The sequence below is a fragment of the Bacillus rossius genome, chromosome 5 (assembly GCF_032445375.1).
Source record: "Bacillus rossius redtenbacheri isolate Brsri chromosome 5, Brsri_v3, whole genome shotgun sequence".
Lineage (NCBI taxonomy): Eukaryota > Metazoa > Arthropoda > Insecta > Phasmatodea > Bacillidae > Bacillus > Bacillus rossius.
This window is the reverse complement of record NC_086333.1, coordinates 52415926-52426928: the sequence shown is the minus strand read 5'-3', so window position 1 is coordinate 52426928 and position 11003 is coordinate 52415926. Positions and strand designations below refer to the sequence as shown.

The following is an 11003-nucleotide window of genomic DNA, read 5'->3' as shown; positions in this document are numbered from 1 at the left end:
TTCGCACAACAGTCATGTTTGGAATTATGTCAATCCGCATGCAACGTGTGTTACAGCTCGCCAGGAACGTTTTTGAGTTAATGTGTGGGCCGGTATTGTTGACGGCGTACTCATCGGGCCTTTTTTTCTTCCGCCACGACTTACCGGCGCCGGATACCTCCACTTCCTTCAGAACGAACTACCAGGTCTTCTTGAAGAGGTTCCATTGCATGTCCGACGTGTGATGTGGTACCAACATGAAGGGGCACCACCTCATTTTTCCCTGCAAGTGCGAGAGAATTTAAACCAAACATTTCCAAACTGATGGATTGGACGAGCGGGCCCTGTCGCATGGCCGCCAAGATCACCGGACCTAACCCCGTTAGATTTCTTTCTGTGGGGTTACGTAAAAGGGCTTATCTACGCTACGCCAGTAGAAACGGTAGAAGAGCTTACACAGCGAATCATTGAAGCGTACGAAATCATAAGGTCAACTCCACACATGCTCCAGCGTATCCGTGAAAACATGATTCGCCGTTGCCACCTCTGTGTCACTCAAGGTGGGCGTGTTTTTGAGCCGTTGCTTTAGGCTGTCACGTTGTTAAAACGTATAAAACAATTTCAATTTTGTGAAACAAAGCCGAAGCTGTGATTGATTTCAGAGTGAAATTAAAATCTGTGCTACGATTAAAAAGGTTATTTATCTACTCGAACGCCCGCACATCCACAACATAACACTCTACAACGGATTGCCTACGCAGACTCTTTCTGGGGCTACAGGGGCTTAACTACGCGTTTCCGGCAACATGTTTATTGGCAAAAATGGTTGCAAATAATAAGAGCTTTCTACCCTCTAGCGTTGTAACATGAATTTTGATACATCCTGTATATTAATGATAAACGTTTAATATCATTGATGTGGTTATTTTAAAGTAAAATAATTTTATAACTAAAGTTTAGTTTGGACTTATAAAATAGTAACTATAATTATACCCTGTATTTTCAGGTTAAATAACATTCTAAAAAGAGTGTAGGTAAGAAATATCCATGCAATTATAAAGTAACACATGATGGGAAGGGGGGTGGCGGAGGGAGGGCGTCTCAGATTCTGGGTCCAGTGCCCGTAATCGAATGTGGGGGTCATGCAGTCGACACGTGAAAGCTGGATGTGTTCTCCAATGTTTCGCACGCCTCGCTGCATTCGCCGGCCCTGCCAGTGGGGGCTGTACTGCTTCCCAGGTCAACACAGCGCGTCTGCCTGACCACCACCATACCTGCCAGCCAAGTATGAAATGGAAATGTCTCATTTACAATCGTGTACCCGGTGTCGTTTATCCGGCTGTCGAGTCACGTGCTTATTTCTTCTGGATATAAGCCCTAAGGTGGGATCACAAGTGTTTCATTCTCTATTTTTGCATATGCCCTATAAATTACATAAATATTACTATACAATTTATTGAAAATAAGTGTTCGTGTTTTTCCGAGGACTATTGCAATGGTCATCATAAGGCTGTGTTTTTTTTTTTTTTTTTGCCTTTTAATATATTCTTCACATATAATGGATACAACTGTTTTATAGGTAATCATATATTATCTAATGAATTATCTAAGAGGGTCATCTAATTAGACTGTTCGATTACACCTGTGAGAGAATAACGGCCAAGAAATTGTCAAGGGTGATCTCTTCCTCTGATCGTTCCATTCGCGGCGAACCGTCTGTACGGGTCAGTGTGAAGTACGCCTGAACGTCACCAAGACGAGTTCTTGAGTGACTTCTTCCCGTCCTATTTACCTTATGGCTAGAGACAGGAAAAATTCGCGGGTTCAATGACCTCCAGTATAGACTCCAATATCCTCTACACACTCGGGCAAATGCCAACTGTTCATTGGCTGCTGACTTGTGAGTCGTCTCGACTAGGTGGTCTATGATTCGACACTTCTATGAGTGAGGGTCTCTAATTGGCCCTTAGTTCTCCAGATTAACAGTGAATCAATGACAGAAGCAGCACTAAGTTATAAGTATTTGAATTTGAGCGTAAAACGAAATGAACCCACGAATTTTTCAGGTCTCTACTTATGGCCGACGGCATGCTGTCAGCTTTCGATGAGCTCATCAACTGCCACGCACAAAATCAAACATTTGCAGCGTTCACCTCATGGGCTAGCCACCAACTTCAATGTATCAATACAACTATTAGTTTGGTAGACTAGTCTTTCATTAGGTCAATTCACGACTTGAATTAAAAAACATATTATTAAAATATATATCATGAAACGTCTTATGTATTTACGTTTAGATAGTTGCTACCTCTTTCCTAACCAGTGAGCATAGTTTTTTTTCCTCTATATACAGTGTTTATATAGTATATATATATATATATATATATATATATATATATATATATATATTGTGTATATGGCCAAATAAATACATACCATTGATTCAAACGAATATTTTGTCGTACGAAATATTGGGTTGACCTGTCAAAAATGGTTTTGCCAACTGATCTACATATATATTTTGTTAATGGTACAAAATTAATTTTGTTACATAAAAAATTTTGTATGGCCAACTATTTCATTTATTACATCAAGTAAATATTTATTTCTCCATGTACAAACAAATATTTGTTTGTCTTAAACAAACAATTTTTCTGTGCATGTCAATATGGATTTACCTTGTCAGCGAAATTTAAAACAAAATTCAGTCGTATGATATTTATTAACAATTGTATAACATCACTCATTCAAGGTTAACACCTTAAAATATTTAATATATGCTCCAAAGTTGAGAAATTCTTTTTTTCAAGTAATACGTAACAAATAATATTGTACGTAGGTTAATGTTTATCAAGATATTTTATTGCAACTGATGATAATTGCGACGACCATTTTGAAAAAAATTTGAATATGGATTAAATTGGGGAGGGACGAACGGCCTAACCACGTTCCCATGTGGCCGTACAAATTTATGATTGAATGGTGGCCAAAATGGCCTGAAGATGGGCCTGTTTGTTTTTGTCGGATTACAAGCTACTGTTGTAGGTGAGCTAGTTGAAGAGCTAGGTGCCGCAGTACTGCTGGTGGAAGTACCAGCTGCAGTAGTTGAAGTGACGGCTAATGTAGTTGAAGTGGATGTAGAGCTAGGTGCCGCAGTACTGCTGGTGGAAGTACTAGCTGCAGTAGTTGAAGTGGTTGAAGTGTCGGCTGATGTAGATGAACTTGCTGAAGAGCTAGGTGACGCAGTACTGCTAGTGGAAGTACTAGCTGCAGTAGTTGAAGTGGTTGAAGTGTCGGCTGATGTAGATGAACTTGCTGTAGAACTAGGTGAAGCAGTACTGCTGGTGGAAGTACTAGCTGCAGTAGTTGAAGTGATTGAAGAGCTTGGTGCAGCAGTACTGCTGGTCGAAGTATCAGCTGCAGTAGTTGAAGTGGTTGAAGTGTCGGCTAATGAAGGTGAGCTGCTGACGGAAGTGCTTGATACTGTTGGAGTCACACTAGTTGAAGACTGAGACTCCACAATAGCAGCTGTAGAAGAGTCGGTCTGAGCTAAGACAGCCGTCGAAAACGTAACGGCCACCACTGAAACCTACAACAAAAACAACAAAGTGCAGATCTATTAGAACTTAAATTTTTATTTCCTAATTGGAATTATATTTTATACATGGCCGACCTAAATTCTTAAATAATTAAATAATGCCTATCACTAAAAGGTTACATGGCGTACCAGGTACAACAGGAGAAAACACGTTTTCAAAATGTTCTAATACAAAAGGATAGGGACACTTAGCAGTGTCTTGTAATAAATAATTTTGTATTCATGAAGCTATTGTGTACATCGCCAAATGCATGGTGTTGTATTTAAGGTTACTGACTTTATTTCCCAATCTACTAAACATTGACATACTCAAACTATACGAAAATTTCCATATAGGGAATGGTAAACTGAACAAAGATTATAAAGAAAACGGTCAGCTCTATAAATACAATCATACGTTATTAAGATATTACGTACATAATTTTAGAGAGGAATAATTCACTACCAAAATACAGAAACTTTTACCACGAACAAGTAAAAAATGTTCAACCTACTCAACTAACAGTTTAAAGTCTAAGAAAATAGAATCCAATATTTTAATAATGCTATATCACGTAAGGTCTTAAATAAATTTTCCCAAACTACATCATATTATAGTGAGATATGAAACTTTTAGGTCCATAGTTGAAGAATTGTAGGGAAGAAAATATATAAATCAAATAAAAATTAAAGCAATTTTAATGTTTAAAACTCCTATTTAACATATCAGAAAACAAATATCTAAATCTTTATTTTTTTTGATTCGTCGTTAGTATAATCTTTGAGTAAGCAAGAGGGGAAAATGTTAAGTCTATAAAATAATCCCTTAATAATATTGTTTTAAATATTTTGCTTAAGTGAAGATTAAAAAGAATGATTATATTGCCAACTGGAGAAAAAGGCAACACCCGAGAAGCAACAGAAAACATAGCAGTCTAATAGACATTGTGAAAAGGCTATATCAAACATAAGAGAGAAGTATTTGAATTATCAACGATAACAGGTAAAGGAAAATTGTTTCAATAATCACACCAACACACAAAATAATTCAATCGTTGAGAAAAAGACCATGCAGATTATAAAACAGATAAACTAAAAAAAGTAACAGAGATATTATTCAAATTCGAACACACTGGACGTAGAACGACAGAAAAAACGACATGGAATGACTGCACAAGACTTTGCGACATTTCCGGCCACCCGAGTATCCCAAATCTCAGTCTGTGGCTATAACTTGCTGCAACCTGTGTCCCTCTTCAAGGTAGGAACACAGTTTACAGCCAGCAAAGGTAATGAACATTGGTGTTGTGCTTTCTTTATTCCCCATTGTGCGTACACGCGTTCTTAGTGCTTGGATTCACACCGTGTCGGTGTTACTGTGTTTTGTAATTTTCAAATTAATGTTATAGCGATTTACATTTATTTTTTGGTTGTTTCTGTTTTCTTGTTTTATAAATAGGCCTAAGAAAATTCTATAAAAATTCCTTCGTAATATTATTTTGTCATGGATGTGCATCGTTAACTTTCATTGTTACCTTTAATAATTTTTCAAAGTAAATTTGATCACAAGGATAAAACGTTGCTTTAATGCCTGTCTTTTTGTTTCGCAGTATTCTTTTATTCGATTTTACAATCATCTATTTTGTCTTGTTTACTGTCTCTTTTAAAAAAAAATTAAAACGTTCGTTTAGAATCTTATTTTCATATTTTTGAATTCAAATCCAGAGTTTTATTATTGCTTGAGTAAAATAGTTTCTTATAAAGTTCTTGAAACGCTTAGACTACGGGCAATTACAATGGATTGCTACCGACTCGTTGCTTTGTAGATTCGGTCATTCAAAGAGTCGTATCAGCGATCGATACTCAACCCATGAACGTGACGTCATGGAGTTCACGTTAACCCAGTACACCTGTGAATTTAGGTTTCACTGCGTTACCCCCTGCTATTCATTCCGTCAAATGCTCCGAGCACACACCATCACTACGCGTGGCTTATAATGGTCCAGATAATGACGAGATGTTTAGCAATAGCTCATTCGGTAATTGTTCCTTATTGCGTAAACAGTGTATATGAAAGTTTTATGATTTATATTATCAAGATAAAATATATTTAGGCTACGGTACAGTTTGGCATCACAAACATATTAAACTGCTTACTTTATTTTAATATTTTATGTAAAATACTATTAGATATGTTACACGGAACAAATACAATGTTCCTTATCAAAGCTTTGTATTGCACATAGAAAAATCTAGAAAATATTTTGGGAATGTACAGTTCAAATAACAAACACATGCAATTGCTTACTTCGTTTTATTTTTTATGTTTATATACAATTGTATATTAGAAAAATTTCTCCCCGGAACAATGTTCCTCAAAGTTTTATGCATGTTTCAAAAATCAAATATATTTTGGTAATTATACAGATTTGTATCACAAGCACAACAATTCCGTTTTTTATTTTAATATTTTATTCTAAAATATAACTGGATACGCAAAAATGAACAGTTACCAACAATTTATTCTGATACATTTAAATATGTACATTTATATGAAATGAAATAAAAAATCAACAACTAATAATGAAACAGAAGATTTTGCCATGCTCAGACAAGTTCATAAGTCACCACGACAGGCAAAGTGGTTTCGTCCTCACAGTTCGATTGAATAAAGAAAAATAAATACCATCCATAACTTCAATAACTGCGTACGCACGCTCATTTAATAGTGATGAATTTATAGCAATTATTTTAACTCTTTGATATATTTGCCCTGTTAACGTCAATAATGATGAAACCTTTTTTACTTTTTTTCGTGATCATTTGTTATCATTTGTTACTGATAATTAAAACTAAAGTTTTTTTACATGTTAGTTCCTCAAAAATTCTCTTTTTTGCATTTATCTCGCTGTAGAGATAAATATTGATATTAAACTAACGAAAAATTAAGACTAAATTAGGAAACAACTTATATAAATTCAGAATAATTTTATTATTTCTCCTAGTATTAAAGACCTTCCCTACTGGCCTACATGTGTTTTACTGCACTACATCTAGATTAAGACAATTATTTAATAAAAATAATTATAAAACCAATTTTATCCAACAAAGTATTTCACTTTCAATGTCAAAGTTTAATGTTTAAAAATGAAAAAAAAAATTGCAGACCAAACCGTATTTAGTGGGAGAAAATTTTTCATTGAAGATTAATAAACACCCAGATGAATTTTTTTTAGGAACTGCCAGAATGTTACCAAACTTGGGATGAATATATCTATACTAATAATAAAACTGTTCTAGTAAAAATGTCTGTACATTGGATGAAATGATGAAGAAACTGTTGTAAATGACTATATACAGTATTCAGAACACAAAAAAGTAGTTTTAAAAAAAAAATTCTTCGTTTGTTTGTCTGTTTCTGTTTTCCTGTTTGTTCGAGCATCAGTCAAAAACTACTTGACGGATTTTCATTGACTGTATTTTAATAGAAACGTCTTTGGCTAGATTAAAAACTAGTATACAATATTACAGAATTCAATCCCCTAAGGGTGTAACAAAGGGGTAAATATGGTTTTAAAATGATTAATTATGTCTCTGAAACTGATCAAGCCAAAAATTCGGTACCAATAAAATTAATATACGAAAACATCCAACCAAAAATTTGAAATTTTGCGAAATCAAGTCCTAAGAGGTTAAAAGGGAGGGGTTGGGTAAGCAATTTTTAAGGACGAATACTTATATATCCAAATTTAATGAAGATTAATAAATGAAATTGGGTACTTTTAATAAATACGAATACAAACATCCACGATTTTTTTTTTGCATTTTGAGAATTTCAACCCCTGAGGAGAAAAAATGGGTAAATGTTTTTAAGATAAATATTTAATCTCCGATTTTTATATATTTTTTGAAATTAATTAGATATTAAAGTCCCATTGACGTCACTTTCATTACAGATGGTTGACGGATGAAATGGTAGCCCGTAGCCGCGACGGAATGCATCGGTGAATGAAAACGGGAGTACCTCTAGAAAACCCACCTACTCACGACAAAGTCCTCCATGTTTCTCACTTCCGAAAATAATTTTCAATAGAACGGAAAATGAACTCGGAATGCTTGTTTGCAGGCCAGTGGGCTAAGTATAATGGTCCAATATTTATACTCGGCTAAAGAGGTGGTCCACTACTAGGAAAATGTTAAATATCTTATTGAAAAAGAAGACATTACTAATTACTGTGATTAACATAAAACGGGGCGAATAGAAAGAATAAGCTCAAAACAACTTCAAATACAAAACTTTTCAATCAAAATCTCTATAAGAAATATTCTTAAATAACATCAAATATTATTTAATGATTTTATAGTTGCATAAAATTTATTTTGAGCTGAATGCTTCTTCTATTCACACTGTTTTACGGTATTCATCCCTTTTTCAAAAACCTATTTAGTTTACATTAGATCTCCATGTAATACATTTTCTTGGACATACGCCTCGTTGTGTTGTCCATAATATCTGTTTATCTTCCTGGTTGTGTTTGTATATTTGCAGCGTTTTCCAGGTTTTGTTGTCTATCTAAATTTATTGTTATTGTCGTTGTTAGCCTACTGTGTTCGTCAGTGTTGTTATATTTTTTTTGAAGACTAAATTCCTTCTAAAGAATTCTTTGCAATCTGATATTTAAGTTTGAATATGTTCGTCTGTATTGTCGTCGTTGTGTTGTTCATTATACCTGTTTCGATTCACTGTTGGGTTTATCTGTTTGACATCAACCGATTTCCGCTGGTTCTCTGTGGGTTTATGTTTTCAATTTTAATTCTTAATTTGCGTTCTTGAAATTTTTTTTCATGACAACCAGTGCAAAACTGCAATGACGTATGACCAAGACATTGTATTAAATAAAACTTTCCCATTGCATGAATCATTTAAAGAACGCATTAAATCTCCTCTTAATGCCTTTCGGCAATCCAAAAAGCCAAAGGGACATCCTAACTAAAATAATGCTAACTAAAACGTTTGTAACTTATCCGAGATTCTAGTCTGGAGCCACTTAGCCTGTCTTCGAACGTAACGAACGTCATGCCGTTTCATCATCAACTACATAGTTGCATCTACATTCTGTCCTCCACAGAAGCCACCTTACAGGACATACCCGCTTGTCTAACTGTACAGGCCATACTCGCTCTTATAACTTTACATATCCTAATTGCTCTAAAAACTGCAAAGATTATACCCGATTATATATCTGTAAGATTCTTTTGATCCTCTGATTGTACAGGCCATAATCGCTCTTGTAACTGTACAGACACTACCCGCTCTTCTAACTGTACAAGTCTTAACGACGCATATAACTTTACATACCCTATCCGCTCCCGTACTGTCTTCACTCGCTCCTATAACTTTACATGTCCAACTCGTTCATATAACTGCACAGATCACACCATATTCTCTAACTGTGTATGCCCTAATCATTCATATAACTGTAAAGACCTTACCCAATCCTATAACTGTAAAGACCCTGTACGATCCTTTAAATTTAAAGACCTTAGCTACTCTAACTGTACAGACCATGCTCGGTCCTTTAACTGGACAAACCCTACACGCTCCTCTAACTGTACAGACCCTATGTGATTATACATGCTCCTCTAACTGTAAATGCCCTACCCACTCCTCTAACTGAAGGCATTACAGAACATTACTTACCCATATAATTTTCATGTCGTCTTTGGCGTACATCTTTCAACGTTAACAAGTATATTTCAAATAAACTTCAAAACTGAGGTCTTCCTTATATATACTTCAGGCAGTTAGTTCTCTTCTTTTTTTTTCATTTACTGTCACGAATATTGTTGTGTTCCGACTCACAAGGAAGGTGTAACGACATGAATAATACTTCTAGATTATTTTTTCTACAGCCCGTGCGTCATCTCTTCTAGAGTGCTTCATTGTCAGGTTCTAGTTGTTGTTCTGAAACCCAATGCTACAGAAGGAGAAAAAATGCGCGTGTGGCAGGGCGTATGAGACACTAATGCACAGGCCAACACTCACAAAAAAACACACACACAGGCGCACACGCTTTTGAGTTCGAGGTTCCTGGGTGGCCGTAGTTACTAAGGCGCTGTGCTTGTTTGCAAAGAGCTCATCGAGACTCCGTCACACAGAGGCTTTGCCCATGGACGTGTCTAGGTTTCTGTTAAAAGGTGGTATAACTCCCAGGACCCAGAGACCAACACCTTTTGTTAAACAGCCCCACCATAGATGCATCAGGGGATGATTTCTTCAAGAACACTGAAGCTTATCTTCCACTTGGTACATGTGTAATAAATGCCCAACAAAGTTTAACTACGGTAGAATATCAGTACAAAAAACAAACACATAATATTAGCACTGCGATAGTATAAATTGCAATTTAAAATGCCCTCCAGTTATGGAAGGTTATGAGCTAATTCGCCTGACAAATGTTACCATGTTTTTCAATGACATCGGTCACTTTGACAGATTGTGCAAGCTACCCTTTAGTGTACAGAGTATAATTATTTTGTTCTTTAGCAAGGAAAATCATTGTAGACTCAGTTGCCAACGATATCACTTGTAATATTGCAAGGTATTTTTATAAAATTTCAAATGTCACAAAGCTGTACCTTGCAGTTTAAAAATTTATATCGTTGGCAGCTTAGTTTCCAAGGATATTCATTGTAAAAGTACAACAATTTTGCTCAGTGTAGGGAAGCACCGTTGCTGAGTCGTCGTTGAACACGATTTCTATTTCAACCAAGTCACAGTTAAGATTAACCTTCTTGACAGGAGCAGCAGGTTACAAGAATGGCAGTAAGTTTAGCCAGCAGTTGGTATAAGTTTTGTCTTCTTTTCTTAAGTTTTATGACGGTCATTTTTTCAAAAACGTTTGTGGCAGTTAGCTACTGCTCATTCTCGCCCGCGTTCTACTTCTACATTCACTCTACGGGATTTGTAGAACGCGAGATCAGTGCTACCTGTCAAACCTAATGTGTGGTCCCTGCATACCTGGACGTAGCTAAGATATGGATTTGTCAAACTTATTTAGGCACACTCTTGTTTTTCTTTTGTGTCACGTCTATAGTTGAATAGGAAGACTATAAGATTCTGCCTAGAGTTTAAATAATTAGTTGCAGTGTGGTTTTGAATCTCACTTGAGTTTCATGACATGAGTGTTGTAATGCCCTTTTTCTTTGCTATAACATATTTGCATGGGTGCAACTGATTGTAAATTTTGCTAATGATTCTACGTAGGCCTAAAATTTCAATTTTATCCTGATTCACATAAATTAATTTATTAAAAGCTTCAATAAGTTGGCATCTAGTCTAAATCTACTGCTATTAAGTTAGTAATATATACTTATATTGGGAAATATATATATAACTTTAAACGTAGGAATCTGTTTAAAATATCATATTTTTGGACGCAGTAAA

General features: G+C 35.5%; 1 protein-coding gene across 1 annotated transcript; it reads right to left on the bottom strand.

Annotated features, from left to right (window-relative positions):
- Positions 1-2682: 2682 nt before the first annotated feature.
- LOC134531799 (uncharacterized) lies at positions 2683-9674 on the bottom strand. The gene is made up of 2 exons (XM_063367739.1): positions 9258-9674; positions 2683-3568 (listed from the first exon to the last, which is right to left on the bottom strand). The coding sequence occupies exons 1-2, from the start codon at positions 9288-9290 to the stop codon at positions 2840-2842; spliced, it is 762 nt and encodes a 253-aa protein (XP_063223809.1). The 5' UTR covers positions 9291-9674; the 3' UTR covers positions 2683-2839.
- Positions 9675-11003: the final 1329 nt, after the last annotated feature.